This window comes from Mastigoproctus giganteus, chromosome 10, assembly GCF_048544385.1.
Source record: "Mastigoproctus giganteus isolate SK-2022 chromosome 10, ASM4854438v1, whole genome shotgun sequence".
Classification (NCBI taxonomy): Eukaryota; Metazoa; Arthropoda; class Arachnida; order Uropygi; family Thelyphonidae; genus Mastigoproctus; species Mastigoproctus giganteus.
In genome coordinates, this window is record NC_143584.1 from 225,389,241 (window position 1) to 225,409,993 (window position 20,753).

General features: G+C 38.9%; 1 protein-coding gene across 2 annotated transcripts in view; it reads right to left on the reverse strand.

The window, feature by feature from the left end:
* Positions 1 to 517: 517 nt before the first annotated feature.
* The window catches only part of LOC150079989 (TNF receptor-associated factor 2-like), a 95,880-nt gene continuing 75,644 nt past the window's right edge, over positions 518 to 20,753 (reverse strand). Inside the window, exons 3-15 of one of the 2 annotated variants that reach the window (XM_090384093.1) lie at positions 16,592 to 16,826; positions 14,067 to 14,155; positions 12,556 to 12,781; positions 12,196 to 12,309; positions 10,343 to 10,504; positions 5,827 to 5,898; positions 5,630 to 5,725; positions 4,897 to 4,947; positions 4,762 to 4,803; positions 4,449 to 4,511; positions 2,502 to 2,564; positions 1,585 to 1,860; positions 518 to 1,129 (exon numbers count right to left, since the gene is read on the reverse strand). In XM_090384093.1, coding sequence (XP_090240219.1) covers positions 911 to 1,129; positions 1,585 to 1,860; positions 2,502 to 2,564; positions 4,449 to 4,511; positions 4,762 to 4,803; positions 4,897 to 4,947; positions 5,630 to 5,725; positions 5,827 to 5,898; positions 10,343 to 10,504; positions 12,196 to 12,309; positions 12,556 to 12,781; positions 14,067 to 14,155; positions 16,592 to 16,826 — 1,708 coding nt within the window. In that variant the 3' untranslated portion in view covers positions 518 to 910. The remainder of the gene's footprint in view (positions 1,130 to 1,584; positions 1,861 to 2,501; positions 2,565 to 4,448; positions 4,512 to 4,761; positions 4,804 to 4,896; positions 4,948 to 5,629; positions 5,726 to 5,826; positions 5,899 to 10,342; positions 10,505 to 12,195; positions 12,310 to 12,555; positions 12,782 to 14,066; positions 14,156 to 16,591; positions 16,827 to 20,753) is intronic. The other variant, XM_090384095.1, reaches the window with a different exon arrangement.

Genomic DNA, 20,753 nt, shown 5'->3' on the forward strand with positions numbered 1-20,753 from the left:
GTTGCCTTGTAGATTATCCTAAACGAATCCACTATCTCTCTAGAGCCCCTGTCATCTATCCTCTACTTCAAGGACACTTTAGGAACCATAATTTTGACTTTTTCAATGGCGTTTATCAAACTATTCACTTTGGTAATCAAGACCACCATATTTTACCATTTCTCTTTACATTGTGAATTCTATAAAAGGAATGGGAAGGATATGTTCACCTATACTCAATATTTCTATTAGGAATAAAATTATCATTGAGAATTCCGGTGCTTCTTAGCATGACAATTGCAATGCAATTGTAATGCTAATAAGAATATGCCAGGAGTTATATTTAGGTCTTGAAACCTCTCCTTACAGTCTTTAGTTGGACCTCATTGGAAAACTTACACTTGAATTGTTTGTAATATTTAAGTCCACAAAACATACAGACTTAGTTCTACACTGTTTGGTTCCTTTAATAATATTATTTGAAAAATTAAGTGAAAATAAAAAGTTGAATATGATTACATTAGGCACATTTCCATTGAATATTTTTGAATACTCTTTTTTCAATCAATTTTCTTCCTCTTTCTCGCCATTCTATGAAGAGAGTGATTGATAATATTGGTGAGATACACATCGACAAGACTTTGTCTATGCAAATTATGTGCAATAGATGGACGAGCTTTCCGGAAGAGGAATTTGGTATGGTAGAATCAAAAAACCTATATAACTCAAAACAGAGGAGTTCATTTTATAAAACGAAACACGCGATAATTTCAAATTGCTTAACATATTTAGCCAGTCTTTGAAAGAGGTGTGCAATGCTTACCATAGTATATGCAAATAACAATGGCCAAAGACTATGTGTGCAATGTTACTCTTTGAATGGAAAGGCTCATCATCTTGAGAATTATGTGATGACCGTCTCGGAACACTATTATGAAAAGTATACAATCATTTTGAAATATATGACGTCATCAACAAGATATTTTGATTCCAATTCTTCCAGATGAATGAAATCTGGAAAACCGAAGCCTGGATTTTCGCGAATTGCAGGCCTCAGGAAATAAGATTCACCTGCACCAATTTTTTCAGGATCCATTATCACTTCTTTGTTATTAGAGCCGTTTTTCTGGTCTAGAAGAACGATTTTCACCTGCAATGAATACATGAGGAATGAATACCTGTTAGAAATAAATGTCTAAAACAAATCCATTTTAATTAATAAGTTTCTGATTGTATTTCAATAAAATGCGGATTTATTATTAAATTAGGACTTCTAGAACTTAAATAAATGTTCTTTCATATTCCATTGTAAGTTGACTTTATTGGTTGAGAAAATATTAATCGAATCTTCAAGGAGTTTTTCGTTAGACAGAAGAAGAGATGGCCAAAGAATAGACAAATAAAGTATATCGGCATTCAAAACTGAAAAATATGATTTTTACAGAAATAAAAATAAACATAAAACATATAAATTGATTTATTAATTTATTATTATTATCTCTTGGTATTATCTCTTGGTACTTTAAAATTCTATGACTTAAAATAAAACTTAATTTACAAATCAGAGGTAATTCAAATTAAGCATGAACGAAACTATGAACTCACCAAATGTCGGAAAGGCCATTCTAAAGCACCATCGACTTCCCCCTTTTTAATACTAAAGATGAGTCCTAAATGAGTGCCGGTAATTTGTGACATTCCAAACTGGCAGATCGTCAGCCCGATTTTGTATCCAGTTCGTCCATTGGGAAACACAAAGAAAGGTGGAGAATCGACGCAAAAACCTCTCCCAACTCTGTTACGAAGTTTCTTTTCGCGATACCCTTGTATTTTCCAGATATATTCCCTCGAACAGGTGTTCGCCCATTTCAAATACAGTTCCTAGTCAAAAAACGAATAATTGAAGTTAATTAGGTTGAAATAATGCAAGTAGGAAACATTTTGTGCTTTTAAAGGAAATCACGCAACAGGAGAGTTGTTTTAATTAAACTTTATCGATAAACGGTTACTTGTAGAGAATTTAAAATCGAAATAGGCAGTATGGAGAAAATGGAAATGGAAAAACACGAAAACATCGCGAAAGTGAGCAATGAACACATCGGACTTAATCAATTATTAAAATGCTTAAAAACTTTACTTGAAATTTAATCTAGAGATAAAGCAGTTTTGCTGTAACCCCGCAAAGCTTTGAAGAATACAGGGTACATTCTAAATTTATATTGGACTAATATCGCACTATTAAGGCTAAGAGGATACAAATTTAATGCGCGTTTCAATTACATCAATTGAAATTACAAATTTTTGATGAGTGCGTTATGTGAATCCAATAATCAATAGAAGAAAATCAAGTCTCTGTAGCAGTAGTAGTAGGCAATAAGTTCCAACTTCTAAAAATTATTGTGGGTTCAACTAAACACAAAAATGGTGAATCAGGAATAACCATCATTCGTCGGGTATTAAGGGTAAAAATTAGCTCAAATACATAGCCAATCAAAAAAGGAAACGTAAAAAAAGATACTTGCAGTCACTTCTCTGGTTTTTTTCTTGATTTCACCATCCATGCGACGAGCGTTGGCTTGGATTTTCTAAAGGGAAAGAGACAATCATATATCACCGTTCACATATTATATATATATAAAAAAATACTGAAAAAAAGAAAGTATTTCGGTATGTAACTGACTGAGCCCACGTTATTTTTACAAGTTTCAATAACCATATGATATAATTTAATTTTTAGAGGTTGTATAAAGACGAATAATCCATATTTATTGATAAAACAATTTTATTTCAATATTATTGGCCTTTCCTATAATCCCTTATATGAAAGATTTTACTGGAAAAAGGTTTATTTAAAATATTTGAATATTTTTGTTCATTCTAATTGAGATAGTTTAATTTCTCGGCTAATCCTTATATTTCTTCAAAACCGTCCATTAATAGCGCAGAACAATCCGTTTAAGAAACCACCAAAATGAAATTGGATTTACTCTAAGACATGAATTTTTCTGTAAACTTCTAGATATCTGTTTGGCAGCTGGTCATTTGCGGCTGCAAAAGCCATAAGCTCATATTAAAAATTAATATTAATAATTGTGGAAGTGTAACCAATATTATTTTTTTTCAAAGAGCGCACAATTTTCAATTTTAGATGTGGTAACGTATAAGTATATATCAAAATTATATTTTTCATCCAGTTCCTTCGAGTCCACATCAAAGTATCCAATTATATCCAATATACTCCATTAGTTCCCTGGAAGAGAAGTTAAACTAAAAGGTCTGTAATTACCCATGTCATCCCCTCTCTCCCCCTTTGGAAATTGGGGATACATTCGCACAACTCCAGTCCGCGGGGACATCCCGTGAATCCAAGGATGCGCTCATAATTATAGTAAAGAGTTGCTTACACTTCCTTCACTGCCTCCTTTAATATAACTGGATAGGTTCCATCCACCCCAGGTGCCTTTCTTAAATTTAACTTCAAGTTCTCTTCCACTTTTCTAAGTTTTTACAAAATCATTTAGTAAAATTCTGGCCCCCCGCTTCCTTAAACAATTCTTCATGTGTGATTCTGTATGCAAAATACTCATTCAGGTTTTCAACAACGTAAGCATGATCATCTCTTCCTTCTAGATTTTACATAAGTAAAGAATCCTTTGCTATTTTTCTTATCTCTCTCTTTGCCAAAGGTTTCTGGTAATCTGCCTTCGCTTTCCTAACTACCTTTGTGACTTTATTACAGACTAGCTGATTTCTACCATAGGCTTCTGCGTTGCCTGATAATTTATATGCATCCCATGCATTTTTCTTCTCTGTCACAAGTTTCATCAGTTCATCCGGCATAGGCTTAAACCTTGAACAGTATTTCTTAGTTAGTATGGAAGGCTTCTATGACAAATTTATTGCTACTTCCCATTTAGAATTTGCTGTTGGTAACATCATCAGTTGGTCCCACTGTATAGAATTTAAAAACTGTCCAAGACAACTGTATTCACCTTTATGAAAGCAAAATCCCTTCCATTTACCCTCGATGGTAGTTACATCTTTAAGTAAATCTCAAATCAATACACTGTGATCAGTGCCATCTAGTCGTTCTTTTATCTGCAAATTCTTAATGCATGAATAATCGCTGCTGATAATCAGATGAAGAGTATTACCCCCCCTCTGGTTGCCTCTAACATGCTGCTGTAGAACGCAGTAATCCAACAAATCCACAAAAGTCTTGCTAGTGTGCAAGTGACCAAACCACAAGTTCTAGTCAATATCTGGAAAGTTAAATTCCACCATTTTAAGGCATTCTTATTTTCTGGCCCACTCCACATCTCTGCTGTTGTTCATTGACCTGATTCGAGTTATTATGTCTATATTATAGTATTCTTTCTAATGAAAAATCAGTGTTCCAAATAACTATAGCAATTTTCGGTGTTATGGCCCAAATATTTCTTACGTTTCGTAAATTAAAATACACTTACTGTTATTTCTTTTGAATTCTTTTTGTGCTCTCCATCAAATTGTTTTAGACTATGTTGGAAAGCCTGAAAAAATTACATTTTCAGAGTTAATAAGAATAAATGTGAATTGACAATTATAATTTTCAATTTTCAAGGAAACAGAAACGAAAGATTTATACACGATTAAAATTTTATTTTAATTCTAAATAATAAGTTTTATATTTGTGCGTTATTTACATATTTATATTTTATATTTATGCGTTATTTACATCCAACACAAAATACATTTCTTAATGTGATTTTTCAATAAAATAAGAAAAATAAGGTTCATTACCTTTACTTGATTTTCAAGTAATACGTTTTTTTCTCTCACTTCCTAAAAGTAAACAAAAACAGATGGTCTTATCTCAAAATGAAAATAAGAGATCACAAAAATTTCATTTTAAGATAGAAGACAAAGAAACTTTACTTTGATTTCCTTCTTCAACGAGTCCAATTCCGTATTCTTCTCCTGGACTGCCTAGGTAAAAAGAAAAAAAAGGGTTAAATTTAAGTTCATTGCTCTGTGATATCGGTAAACTAATGAAATATGATATTTTCTCTAATTATGTATAAGCTTTGCTCAACACTGTACGTTGCTGTTGTTGTAAGGTTTTAGGAGCATCAGCGACTAAGGCCATGTTGCTCGTGTATGTTGTCTGTAAATGGCGTGTGTTCTGAGGTCGATTTTGTTTTGCTGGAAGAAAAACCAGAGTTTCCGGGAGAAAAAACCATGACACCCCCCGCCTTGCACCGACTAACTCAGCCACGTTGTGAAAAAGCCCCATAAAAATTCCTCACGACTCGAACTCAGGTCTTTTCCACCCGGCGTGGAGAGGTTGGCGATTCTGCCAACTGTGTTATCACAATGATATCAGCAGAAAAATAATATACACACACTAGTTTATAGTGTATAGGTTATTACATATTATGCAAAATTTACTAAGATTTGACCTTATATTTTTATGAATCAGATCAACATTCAGTTCCTTATATTATATCATAATTGCTAACATATTGGCATTTCTACATGAGGAGTAAGCGACTAGATCACCCCTAGTGCTTTATTATGATGTAGTTCATTTAGAGTTCAGGTTAATATGATTTATAAATACATAATTGCTTGTAATAAAGATCGTTTATCTAAAAAGAAAATTTCTTACTTTCTGAAGATCCTCTTGCTTTTGTACGAGAAACAGCATAATATCGGGATGTTGGTCAATGGATTCCTCGTGAATTTTCAGCTCTTTTGGAGTCCCCTAAATAATTCATTGAATTAGAGAGTTACTTCAGAAATTCGCCCCGAAAATAGAAATATCATCTGTGATACACAGGGATGGGTAGGCAGGTAAGAACTTACCTTAAAAGTGCAACCGAGATCATGAAATTTGCATTCCTTCGGTAAATTGCAGAGCTGAAATTGTGTTCTGACCTATTAAAATAATATTTTAAATTAAGGAACTCTAATTAACTTATAATTTAAATTAAGCAACAATTCCGTTTAAGAAATTAGAATTCATTTCTGAAGGCATTATAGAGAGACTATATATAATTATGACAATATACACTGGCAGACAAAAATTACGGCTTAGCAGAGATTGAACACTTACTCCTTGTAAACGAAAACAGTGCAGACAGATCAAGAAACTGATGAAGATGAAAATGAACCTATTTTCTCCCTTTCCCTTATGCAAACAGGGAAGGTTTTAAATAGAGCTGTCTGACTGTGCGTCACTCGGTTCGATTGCGCACTGACATCGAAACAGGTCAGAGTAACATTCATGTTCCAACAGCAAAAGGCACCGTATGAGTGATTCACTACGTTGGAGAGCAATCTGAAAGAAGAGGCAGGGTTTGGAAAGATATGGCATTTGTGGAGACAGTTCCAGGAGATAATATAAGTGTCCAAAAGTGCTGGCCAAGATGGACCAGTAATCGTAACACCAGCAGATGACCGACATCCAACGACTTTTGATGATCATCTCTTTCATCTGGTGAAAGATAAAAAAAAAATACTAATAAAATTTTCTGTTTATACTCCCGGACGACCACACGGTGAGAGGAATTCACAAGGTAGAGAGAATACAAGAAACAACACCGTATTCAGCAGTCACAGACTTGAACCCGGGTACGTGTACTAATGCACCCGCGCGCCTGACCATTCGGCTAAGGCGGCCTCAATATGGGGACTACAAGAGACAGGTCACGTGTGTAGGCTGGGTGTTGCAGCACTTCCCATCTACACTGTGGTGCCACTTCATTAGGTACACTCCTGCTGTGCACAAAAATGGTTTATCCCACAACGTTGCAAGTCACATGACCACAGTTGTGGATATAAATGCAGCAAAACGACCTTTCTAGTATCAGTTAAGCGTACAAACCGTAGGAAGAATGGGAAAAAGGAGTGACCTAACGGACTTCGAACGTGCATTGGTAGTAGGTGCCAGATGTGCTGGACAAGGCATCTCTGAAACGGCAGTTCTTCTGAACTTTTCACGCACCACAGGTTCAAGGGTGTATCGAGAATGGTGCAACGAACAGAAAACATCCTCTCAACGGCATTCCTGTGGAAGAAAATCGCTTGTTGGTGAGAAAGTGAAAGTGTTGTTGTTATTTGGTTTTTAGGAGCATTAGCAACTAAGGCCATATTGCTCCGGGGATATGCGGTGGTCATTCCCTGACCTTTCCGCATCCTCCATATTTGGTGGCTCACGGGCCCTGTCTAATCAAGAAGCGTGTGCTATGCGCTGCTACTCCTGCCCACCTGGCTATGGAGGCGCCTAAGTGAAAGGGTATTGATGTCTAACGGCACCAGAGGTTTCCCCCATCTCCGCGTTGCTTTCATTGTGGGTGTACAAGTTCACTGGGAAATACCAGAGATTTAAAAGTGTGTGGGCTTTGTATTTGTGTGATGTCGTGTACCGTTGTTCATCTGGTCGTTTAGCCGCTGGACCCCTGCTGAGGCCCAACGTTGCCCCACTTCCGCCCCGTGGAGGCAGACCAGGAACTCAGTAGACTCATTTACTCTGGCAGGTCCTGCCACGTAGTTTCCTGAGATTTCGGCGGCTAGGACCTATAAAAAAAATAAAAATAAATTTTTACTAATCGATTGCGTGATGGTGGTGTCGCTTGAATTTGAAAAGGCCAAAATATGGGCGAAAGGTGATTTGACATGTTTAAATTTAGGTGTGAGGGGTTTTCGCTAGCGTACAGATGGAGAGGGGAGGGAGAGTGAAGAATGTGGAGGGAGAAAGGCAGAAGTATGGGACCAATAGAGAAGGTTTCAGTGGGATAGGCCCATGCACCACTAGAGAGGAAAAGTTGGGGTGGCGAGGAGGGGAGGAGACGAGGGGGAAAAAACCCGTCCCCTCCCTTTCCCCCAGGGAAGTGTAATTCAAAGAAGAAGGGGGCTAGGGTGCCCTCTTCAGGTCGCCATATGGCATTTGGCAATTAAGCTGCACATTGTTTTGTCGTTTCTAGTTGCATCATTTATGGGGCTAGCCCCGTCCTTGTGTTTTCTTATTCCTGCTTTAGGTGTTTTCTATGGAGAGATTGGTTCCTTATTTGTCTCAGCTGATGGCGAATCACTATCAGCCAGGCGCTGCGTCCACCATCGTTGTTTCGCTGGGTCGGGTTATCTCAATTTGTCTTTGAGTGCTCAGGAGGATTGATCATTGTAGTTCAGAGTCATACTCAATGTGTCTTGGGATATCTAGTCCTTGTGTGGTTTTGCTTACGACATTCTCTTCAGCGGATCTTCTCGTCAGTTCCTGATCGCATTTCGAGTTCATCTTCTTGTGAAGAGGTCCCAGGCAAATCTGGACAGGATTTGGTATTCGTCCCTTGAATCCAATAGGTGATATTCTTGCCGTTGGGGTATGAATCTTAGTCTCGTTATGAAGATTCCCCGCATGTCCTCGAGAGAGGTCAGAGGAGGATGGCTAGAATTGTGCAAGCAAATAACGGACCACAATGTCGCACATCACGTCAGAATACAATCTTGGTGCGCGGAACAAAATATCGCAACGGACCACTAGTCGCACTTTGTCGCCAATGGGCTACAACAGCGGGCGGCCACATCGTGTACCTTCGTTATCAAAGAAGAACAAGAGAGCACGCCTCCTGTGCGCACAGCCACACCAGTACTGGACTACCGAGGATTGGAAAACAGTTGCTTGGTCTGATGAGTCGAAGTTCTTGGTGCATCATGTTGATGGAAGGCTCAGGATTTGGCGAAAACAACATGAATCCATGGATCAGTCATGTCTGACGACTACTGTGCAAGGTGGTGGAGGCAGTGTTATGGTGTGGGGAATGTTTTCTTGGCACACGTTGAGTCCACTGATACCTATAGATTCACGTCTCAATGCCACATCGTACCTAAACATCGTTGCTGACCAAGTTCATGTTGACAGTTTATCCTCAGTCAGATGGTTGCTTCCAGCAGGATAATGCGCCGGTGCACAAAGCCCGAATCACTATGGAATGATTCCAGGAACATGACAATGACTTTTCTTTGCTGCAGTGGCCCCACTGCAGAAAAGAAAAATATATAATGGACATAGTGTTATTGTTATGCGGTTCCCGTGGTTCCCCACAAATCCGCATTAAGCACTCTGTTAACATAGCAAAGCCAGTCAGTGTGGGTTATGTGCGAGTAGTGTGTTGTTTGTGTTGTTTGACTGGCCTCTTCGTTACTGCGAGTGCGATCATCAGGAAGGAGCCTCCCAGCATCCGTCCACTGGCACGAGGAGCCGGACCAGGGAGTAAAAGACATCTGGCGGGCCGTCCACACTTCTGCAGGAGCGAGAGTGGGGAGCGCCAAGGAAAGAGCAGAGAAGAGAGAGGAAAGTGGAAGACAGGCAAGATAGCGGGAGATGACAGAGCGTAGGCATCCTCCCAGGCGAAAAGGAGCAGGAAGAGTGCCAAGTGCAGTTGTGGGAGTCCTGAAGAAGGACTGTGGGTAAAAAGAAGAGAACAGGTAAAGTTCAAATTAAAGAGTCCAGGATCGTCACAATGGAGAATCACGGAGCGGCGTCGGCAGGGCTGGCCTCAATTTTTAATTTAATGACTGGAAGTTTCTGGTGCTGGGTATCAGTTGCTGTGTGGAGGAAGTTATCCAGGAGTAGTGTTCAGGAGTTGCAGGTGATGCCAGCGACGACGAAAGACCTCGTTGGCATAAGTGGTTAGTGCACGGAAAGCATTGTTAGATTCAAGTAACTTGGTTTCTGGCCGAAGTGATGTAGTGTGGAGGTCTAGCAGTAGTTGGATTCTTAGGTCAATGTATACATTGCATGAGTGCATCACGTGGTCCCAGTCTTCAGGTTATCCGCAGGTACAGCGGGCATCCTCGACTAGGCCGAGCTTTAGAAGGCGTCTCTTGAAGGACCCGTGGCCAGTTAATAGGAAGGAAGCATAGACGTTTGGGAAGAACCAAGTGGAACGTTGTTTGTTGATGTAGATTACCTCGGGGAGGAAAAGTTTAGTAGTTGCACCAGTTGTGGAGTTATTCCAGCGGGTTTACCATAGGTTTATCAATTCTAGCCACACTCGTTTATGTTCCTGTTTGATGTCGGTATCGGTACGGGTTCGAAGAGCAAGGAATTCAGCTTCCTTATTCTTCTTGATGGCATGAAAGAGTCCTATAAAAGCCACTTGGAGGTCCAAGGGGAGGCAGCCTGTTAGTAGTAGTAGCGTAACATGGGCTGGTCATTTGTAGTAGCATAAGTCGTTGAATTTGCTGAATTTTACGTTGAGCATGCACTAAAGTCATTCGGTGGTACCATACTGCAGCTTCATATGTGACAATTAGTATAAATACTGCTGAATATAGATATAGATATTCTAATGCATTAGGTGGTGGGGACAATACTTACATTAACTTCCTTTTTGGGCAATTCCTCATTACGGTTCTCAAGTTTCTTAGTCACTGCAGGACACTCGTTTATGAAATGGTCAAACAACTTCTTTCTGCATACCTTTTCTTTGCAGTTCTGAGGACAGTCTACTATTGTGTAGGGACAGGAGTTAAGGTGATCCTGTTCGGGGAGGGGGAAGGAAAGAAAAAATACGACATTTATGTTAGTGAAGAGACAGATTGAAGAAGCAATAGCATTAGTATTATAATAATATTAGTAATAGTATTAGCAGGGACAAAGGATTAAAGAATGGAAAGAAATTTCTAATCCCTAATACTTTTCACCTCGCACCACTTTCATCTCCTCTCCTCCCAGTTTATACGCGACTCCCGAATTTCTGTTACAAAAATGCCTAACCTTATATTTTGATAAACTTTAGATGGCACCTTGAAGTAATATTCAATTACTCCAAGTCTTTGGGAAGCAATATGGCGTAGCTCGAATTGTTAACTACGCTCTCACCTTCAAATCATAAGAAAAGTTTGAGAGCTTCGCTCGGATAACCTTGTTAATATTATGAATATTATAATCTTCACGCCATAGCAGCTGTAGCCACCAACTTCACCATACCCGTTGAAAACGCCCGGTTTGAATCCCGTCAACGACTCCACGAATTTTTATGGCTGGGTGGGTAGTTGGTCTCAGGCGTGGATAGGAAGATTTCCCTCTTTCCAAATAATGGGGATTTTCATCCAGCAAAACAGGCAAATCGACCAGACAACGTAGGCCATTTATGAACATAATACATATGGGCTTATACGTTCGGTCCTGGGTGGCCCTAATATGACAGTTTTTTTGTTTTTTTATGAAAATTATAAAGAGAAAGAGACCCAAAGGAGTGAAGTAATTTTATGCACGTCAGCGAAAAAAAATACATTCCTTTTTCCATCCGTTCCTATACTTTGTTCGTTTTCTCTTTCTTTTAATTCAAAAAAACTCAATTTTAATTCAAATTTGAATTCAAAAAACCCAAACTACAACATGGAATGGAAGTTTGTTGTTCCGTCAATTAACAACCCGCTGAATGCAAAATTTTCGGGTATCAGTCCTCAACCATCCTTCCTCGATTTGAATTTATGCTCTTCATGACTGTGTAATCAGAGAGTGAGAAAGAATTCGATCAGTATTGAGCTTACTCCATCCATTTAAACCCTTTAAAAATACACAAATTGTTTTATTATTATTTTAACGGCCCCAAAGCGTACTCTTATAAAATCCACAACATTTTGTATACAACTCACGGAGAAAACCCTACTCCTTTCATCGGAGATATGGGATTGAAGATGAACTTTAGAAATTCCTCCGGTCATCAAAGGGAATCGAATCCAGACCTCTCCAAAAAAGGGTCGTATATCCCTCATTTGGGGAAGTCCGACAGACAGCGATATACCATGCCGACAAAGTTTCAAGGACGACCAAACTGTGTTTGTTTTATTTGAATAGTATCTGTATATCTTGTAACTCAAAAGGATTCGTTTCTTGAGCGGTTCACCAGCATTTTCCGGCCTTGACTGTCGTTAGACTCTGTTTACACTAACGCCAGTCTTTAGAATTGGATATGGAGGGGATGATGCACTCAGGGTTACTAGCAGTCCCACCAGAGTAAACGTAACACTTAGAGTTTGGTTGTCGCAGAACGTCTGGTGTTTGCTTAAATATAACACCATATAAGTAAATATAAAAATACACAGGATGCTTTACTTTTTGGATATACGAGGAATGCGCGAAAAACGTTTTAAGGGGAAGATGAAGTTGAATACCACTGACATAGACTTATACTAAAATTGTAACAAAATCTAAAAATAAATTGCCTTCATGTCCTTAAGAGGGAGTTCTATGCTGCATCCGTAGTCACTGTAGTCACATTTCACATTCACCAGATCTTGTTTATAGGGGTTCATCACATCATGGGCAGCTTTGAATACCTAAAAGGAAAAATTGATGTAAAAGTGCCATGAAATGAAAGTTATATAAAGTTGAGTCTATTCTCAGTGGCAATATTCGAGACTCGACACATCAGTGAATTTTGCCTGCCAAATTATTGCGAACACGTCTCGGCTTATTAAATTAAGATCTGACAACGGACATAAATAAAATCTTTGTGAAATGATTTAAGTTTCAATCAACAACCTTTAGGTATTTATGAAAATGGAGAGCTAATTTCTACTTACTTGATTTAGATTTTTGTTTTGGCTGACTGGACAAGAAGGGCATCCGTATTTTCCTTCGTTCATGGTTATGCATTTTGAACACACCACGTGTCCACACTCCGTCTTCCAAGTATTGATGCATTTCTTGTGACAATTAGAGCATTCTGTAGTGATAGATACTGAGTTGTCATTTACCACGAGACAGTTAAGCAAGTCCGAATCCTTAACTGCAGCAGGCGAGAGATTACTGAAATGCGTCGAACTTTCATTAATTAATTTATATAAATTAATATAAATGTTGCACCATACACGACAGAATTTTATTTATATAATAAAATAATACGCATATATTATTTATATAATAAACTACGCACCAGCGCATGTCCTGATTTTTATATAACTTTTTCGGGTGGATACTTTCTGTGTCATCTTGAAAGAATCCGTCGCAATTCGTGTAAAAATGAAGTCTTGCAGGATAAAGTTAGTCCAATACAACAGAGAAATATTCCTTAAAGATAGCACAACAATCTAAGTATGTACCAACAGAAGATAGCACAACAATCTAAGTATGTACCAACAGAACATACCACATACAATGAAACCACCTCCAGCAACTTGAGGATTCCACAGTCCAAGCTTGGACTGTGGTTCCACGGACTGTAGAACTAATTTCCGGTATTTGAAAATCGGAAAGATCATCTGTCTTCCCTATGATCGGAGTCACTCAGGAGCCCAAGAAAGCGAACATGTCGTGCCAAGGAACCTATGATTCCTCCATGTGATAACTTACATTTGCCTATCGCACGTTTAATTATCTATTTATTGATATCAGTTACAAAGTTTCCTAATTTTTTGGTCAGTAGGTACAGAAGATAAAGGGAAAGCGTTCGCAAGTATTGAAATGAATATTGAATGACGGAACACTTAGCTAGGGATAGGTGAGTGCCTACTATATTTGGAATATTAATTACAGGCTTGACTTAATAAGCCTTCTATTCTGTACAGTTAGTCTCAGGTTTCAATAGTCCTGATTACACCTGATGATAGGATTCAATATGGATTCTAGAAACGTCTCCAATTATCGTTTCATAATTTACCATACTTATTGTAATTTTTACGCGATAAAATTCATTTGATAACAGTCCACCTGGATTAATCACTGTTATTCGCAGGGTCGGCTAACTTAGCACACGGGGGAAAAGATTTCATACTGAGTCCACTGCAACTTAAAATGTTTAATATATATTTATCAGAAAAAATATATATATATATATTAAGTATATAAAGTAGTTGTAATCTTATGGATAAGAAAATGCCTATACGAGGTATACGGTTCATATATCAGGACTTTATGAGATCCACTGATTATTGATGCTATATTTGCTTGATGGCAAGGAGACCTTGGCCATGTAACCGTTCCTCTGCATCTAAATTTTCAAATAACTTTTATCCGCTGCTTTTAGTGACGTAATTTAAATGACCACCAATATATAATAAACTAATTAAAGAGAGAAACATTTGCCACAATTTACCTATTTATTGCAGCAGTTGTGTCTGTTATTTTATTCGGAACTTCTATGGAGCTCTTCAGTCCAGTGTACTTAACGACTGGTGGTTTCACCTGCAAAGGAAGTAAAGACAGAGGCCCTTTTTAGTAAAGTTAAAATAAGTCAAAATAAGGTTGCACAAAGAAAATAGCTTTTTACAGTTCATCACAAAACAACTCCCCCCCCCCTCCAACTAAGGTACTTAGAATTTGGATGTTAAGACTCTTAAATACAAATATTCTCCCATGTCTAATCGGAATAGATTTGCACTGTTGTTCTCTGATGCGTGTGTATAGACATCAGGCATATTTCGCATCGGCGATTCATCGATAAAATGAAGGTATAGATGGTTTGTCAGCGACCTCCTACATTATGAGGAATGGCTCGAGCTCACATCACAAGACGGTTGAGTTATTCGATCGCAGGAGAAGTTTTTCACCCATCAAATAACAAAGAATATACGCAATTACAGTTGCAGTATACTGACGCCTCATAACATTAGCTGCTTTGATGCTAATGCACACACCACACTACTGTTTTCAGATCATTAAATTTTATTGGATAATCCGAAAGAGCTGCAGAACGTCTCTCTAGGGTGTTTCAGACGTATTTATGCTAATAGCAAAGCTAAACGAAGAGAACGCAGTGAAAACTATAAACACCCACGTAGTCCCAGTATTAACGTACTCCTTCGGGATCGTAAAGTGAACTAACACCGAGCTGGTGGAAATCATGAGAAGGACCAAGAAAATCATTACCAACAACATCTGAGGCGGCAGTCAAGAAACTGGCCATAGCCCGGAAAGAAGGAGGATGGGGAAGAAGGCACTCCACTACAATGACCCTTAAAAAACTACCGAGATAAGGTTTCCAACGATGACTTAACAGCGAGAGGCTCTTTCCTGAGACCGAAGGATTCAGGCTCGACATCCAAAACAAAGTAATCAATATCAGAAACTAGAAAAAATACATCGCCAAGAACTCCAGAGTGCCAGGTGACAATTTTGATGTGCCACCTTCACCCAGAAACAATCTAGCACATCACTGCGGGATGCAGGTTTATCACACACACAGACAGAATACACTCACAGGCACGACCAGGTCGCCAGGATAATACATCAGAAGCTAGCGAAGAAATACCAGTTAATCAAAAAAGTACTATACCGCATTACGAGTAAGAACCTCGAAGCACACTAGAGAACCCTAACCACAAGCTGTAGGACTGGAACTGCTCGTTTAGAACGCACAAGATGATCCCTCACAATAGACCGGACATAACCCTCACCTAGAAAGAAAGATTACCTACCTGACCGACATAGAGATGCCCAACACCAGCAACCTCCAGGAAGCTTAAGAGGAAAAGATCAGAAGTATACAGACCTAAGATAAGAAACCAAAGAAATGTGGTTATGAAACAAGTAACGACCTTCCCGATCATCGTGTTAACCACCTACATGGTGTTAAAGAGCCTACACAAGAACCTTGCAGCAATAGGCCTCCTGCAGAATATCTCAGAGGAAGGCCTTCCAGGAAGTCGCGATCCTGAACAACTGAACGGTACTCTGAGAATTCCTCGACCCCTAATCGTAGCCGGACATAACAACAATCCCCACGCAATTGATAACAGTATCCGTTAAGAGAATGGAAAAAACTCATAAGGAGAAGAAAGGATAACCGTAATGATCACGATAGTCCTGATCCCACAAGGCAATATCCAATTTCTTTTTGACCTTAGCCAGGCTCACTGCCTCTGCCAATTGGGAATCAATTTATTCAATTTTTTTTTTGACAATCCGCTGCTCACTGGTGAACTTAATGAGATACAATCTTCTGTTATTCCCTGAGATTTTATATTTGTTTCCTCTGGTTCTTGTCTCATCGGCGAAGCAGAAAAGACTTTCTTCATCCATTTTACTCAATCCCCTTCAATATCTCAAATAGATCTCCCCTTAGACGCGCGTTGTCAAACTTAGCAGTTCACATCTTCTAAGCGGATCTTCTTATGTGCATCCATCGCTTTGCACATATGAAGATCCGCTTATATAGAGAAGGGCGACAAGATTGGCGTCACCATTCTTGTGGCCTTCTCTAAATCCCTTCCTATTTTTTTTTTTAGGCAGGAGTCTCCAGATTTGAAAACAACATTCCAAATGCGGTCTAACCAAACCATCGCCTTATAAAGAGAACTAATGACGTCCGTCAAAGGTCATACAAATCATAGACAAGACAACCTATCTAATGTTTGTAGAGCTGCATGATAATGATGGACAATGGAAAATTTTACCCCAGACGATTAAACCATCTCTTCTCGAACCGATATCTTCCGCTACATCCTAAATTGTAATTAAACTTACTTCCCGTTGCCTGTCATTTGTGCTCGCCATTCAGCAACTTGTACAGATTAGATGTTCAACCTCCCTAAATTGAACGCAACGAATTCTTTACAAACTAAATAATCCAATAATTGAAAACGTAACATTTCAATAAATTATATTTGACTCGTTACTGACCTCGTTGGGAATTTTGTCTTTCTTGATCGAACAGAGTGGACAACCGTAGGTTCCTTCGGAACTTAACGAAATGCATTTCATACACAGAACGTGTCCACATTCCCTCTGAAACACCTTGTTTTTTGTTCGGCAACTGTAACATTCTGGGATTGTCGATGTTGAAACCACTTTTACTTCCCGAGTGTTTAAAACTGAAGGAAAGTCAGAATTCTTGATTCCAGTAGATGGAAATTTACTGAAAAATTTAAAAAAACAGAAATCGTTTTGTATTTTGTTGTTTCCTCTCCATCACATTGGAATAAAACATTTTAACGGGTTCACTTTGCAATCATAAAATTTATACATTGCACTATCATAAATGCCCGGGCGCCCCTCTGTTGATAGTTGGCCACGTCCTATTCTGAAGCACCAAGTGTCATGCACAAATTTAAATATGCTAGGCGGGCCGTCGAGGAGAATGTATATATAGTATATTTTATTTTATTTTTATTTTATTAATAGCAAGATACACAACAGGTAACCATTAACAGTGTATCTGAGATCAGATCAATAAACATAATAACAATAATATGAAATCCAACAGGACGATAAACATTGATATAGATTCAAACAATAAAAGCATATGTACAAAAGAGGATTGTATTAAGTTAAGTTACCGGTAAAACAAGTAATAATTAATCCGTTAGAGAATAGAAAAATAATATAACAAATAATAAGCTACAATAATTAGATGTGAGCTAGTCACTTTGCAGTTTAAGAGAAGAGGCAAACTTGTGGATGGAGTTCATCAGTGATTGGGAGTTGTCAAAGAAGTCAATGAGAGAGTCATTTGCTGATTCTGTTCAGTGGACTGAACTTCATAAAGTCCGTGTTGGCAGAGCCAAGGCGAAACGGTGTAAGGTTCCTGACTTGTCTACAAGGAGCATTGAAGTTTATTTTACTCAGGATATCAGATGCTTCATAAATTCCAGTGATTACTTTGGCTAGAAGGGCGATGTCAGCAGTAACTCTTCTAGTGCACAGAGGCCTCATATGAAAGTAATCACACAGCGATTCATAATACACTGAGTGATAGAATAGAGGATTGCGGTACGTAAGGTAACGGACAAAATATTTTTGGACTGCTTGAATTTTGTTAGTTAAAGTCTTTGTGTGTTCATAGAGTGTTCATGTCAAACGGCACCAGGGGTTTCCCCATCTCCGCGTCGCTTTCATTGTGGGTGTCACAGTTCACTGTAAAGGCCAGAGATTTAAAAGTGTATGAATTTTGTAAGTATAGCGTTGTGTATCGTTGTTCTTCTGGCCATTTCGCCGCTACACCCCTGCTGGGGCCCAGCGTTACCCACACTATGCCTCTTGGAGACAGACCAAGTACACAAGTATTTAGATATTTACTCTGGCAGGTCCTGCCACCTAATTTCCTGAGATTTCAATGGCTAGGACCTCAAAAAAAAAAATTCTCTCTCTGTGTGGGTTAAAAAAATTGAGTAGAAAAGCCAAATGAGGTTAGTGTGAACGCAATTAAATTTAGTCGTTATTAAATTTTGCAATTTATGTGGGGTATACATTAGCGTATTAGGTAGAGTGGGGAGAAGACGGAAGGTTGGGGGAAAATACAGAAATATGGGGACGACGGAGAAGGTGGCCCCAGATAATCAGTGGGGCAGACCCATGCCCCACCAGGCAAAGACAGGAGCGGCGAGGAGGAGGAAAAGATAGGACCACGCGATTAATGGGGTGAGACGCTAAAAGATTAGAGACAAAGAAGGGATGATGCGAAATTTTGAACATTTAGATTTTGTTGTGTGGGGCATTCGCTGTGAGGTTCAGTTGAAGGCTGGGAGTAAAAGTCAGAAATATGGGGCCAATAGGGAAGGCGGCCCCAGGAGATCAGTGGAGCATGCCCCACCAGGAGAAGAGAAGAAGAGGGGTGGCGGAGATGGGAGGGGAACCGTCGCCTCCCCTACCTAGGAAAGGGATTTCACGCTTTGACTCGAATCAATCTCAGAACCCTCAGTCGTCCGACTGAGGGTTCTGAGATTGATTCGAGTCAAAGTGTGAAATCGACAGTGACTGAGGAGATTAAAAAAAATATAAAAACATGAAAATTAAAAGTATTCGTCTCTTGAGAAATAAAGCAGTACTTTTGGAGACTACTTGCCAAGACGATGTAAGTAAGATGACTGAGAATTTAACTTTTAAGCATGCAGGATTGTCGGTTGAGAAACCAAAATTTACCAATCCAACTGTATTAATTTATGGAGTTCCTAAGGATTTTACCAAACAGGACATTTTGGAGGATTTGTACTACAAAAACTTTCAGGATTATAATGTCACTCAGGAGGAGGTTAATCAAGAAGTTTCATTTCGGTTTAGTTCGGGCTCTGGAACTAATGTCATAAACTGGATCATTGGATTCAGCCCACGTCTTTATAAATGTTTGTTTAAGAACAACAGAATCTTTCTGGGCTTTGGATCACACCGATTTAGAAAATTTACTGTGGTGGGAAAGTGTTTTCGTTGCCTAGGCTATGGTCATTCTTCGCAGAGTTGTTCACATAATACTGTGACATGTGGCCACTGTGCCAATAGTGGTCATATTTATGCAGAGTGTCCCAGCAAGGATAGTCCCCCTAAATGTATCAACTGTAAGAGGAGAGGTAGAGGTTATGATCATTCGGTGCGAGATAGTAAATGTCCAGAATATATCAGAGCTGTAGAGATGACAGACAGAAGAACATATAATGAGTAGTAATAATTATTTGCAATCTAACACAGAGATACTAAATTATCGTAAAGGATTAAAAGTTTTACAGATAAATGGCCAGCGGTCTCGTGCTGTAGCTGACGAAATTAGAGTTGCAGCTTTTGAGGGAAAGTTTGACTTACTGTGCATACAGGAGCCTTATTATACGGCCCAAGTGGGAGGACTTGTATATAAGATTGTGGGATATCCGTTATCATGCAGAGTCCTTGCTGCTTCGGATGCTCCTCCAAAGTCTGCAATTGTGGTCCTAAATCGGGATATTGTGTTGACTGTTATTACTAGTGAATGTTCTGCAGATATTGTGTGTGCAGTGGTGGCGTTGAAGGACTTTTCCTTTTGTTTGATTTCTGCGTACTGTTCTCCTTCGGCGGACTTATCAGTTTGTTTGTATCATCTGGACAGCATTTGCTCGAGGTATGCTGAAGGTGGATTGGTATTGGCGTCGGATTTGAATGCTAAATCTCATTTTTGGTATAGCGGAGTTGTTGATTCACGTGGATATCTTTTCGAGGATTTAATTCTATCACATAATTTAAGTGTGCAGAATTTGCCTGATAAGCCTTTTACTTATTCTACCTGTCATGGACAGTCTAATATAGATACGACTGTTGTTTCTTCTGGGTATGCCGAGAGAATATTGAATTGGGACGTACAATCTGATTTGATAAACAGCAATCATAACGCTATTACTTTTTGCATTGCTCCTAACCCTGTGAAGAGGGATTCTGGAATTGGAAATTTGAGAAGATTTTCTATGGAAAGAGTTAAATGGGATAAATTTGGAAATTATTTAAAATCAGTATATAATGAAGATTTTGTATTATCTTTAAATTACTTGAATGCGGAAGAGTTGGTAGCTCACGTTGAATACTACTTATTTCAAGCTATGCTACATTGTGCTAAAAGAAAACAGTCTAAAGTGGTCCCGGTACCTTGGTGGTCAATAGAATTGTCTGCTTTGAGGGCTAGGGTGATGAGGGCTAGAAAATTGTTGCAGAGAGGTAGGCATTTGTCTAGACAGGATGTAGAGTTGCTTACTGAAAATTTTCGTTCCTTAAGACGACAGTATCATAGTGAAATTGCTCGCGCCAAGATGGAATGCTGGCAGAAATTGGTAAAGGAGGTGGGTAATTCAGAACCTTGGGGTCTGATTTACAGATTATCAAGGGATAAATTTGTCCATGGTGAGATCTACAATACTGTAGTGACACACGGGGTAGAGACTGAGGATTGGTATAGTACTGTTCAGCGGATAGTTGGGGAGCTTTTTCCTGACGATGTGCCAAAATTGGATACAGATGATCAGGCTAGAATACGTCGAAATAACTCGGAATATGTCGGTTCATCGGAGATAGGTTTGTTTTCGAGGTCGGAGCTCGGTATAGCTATTGAGAG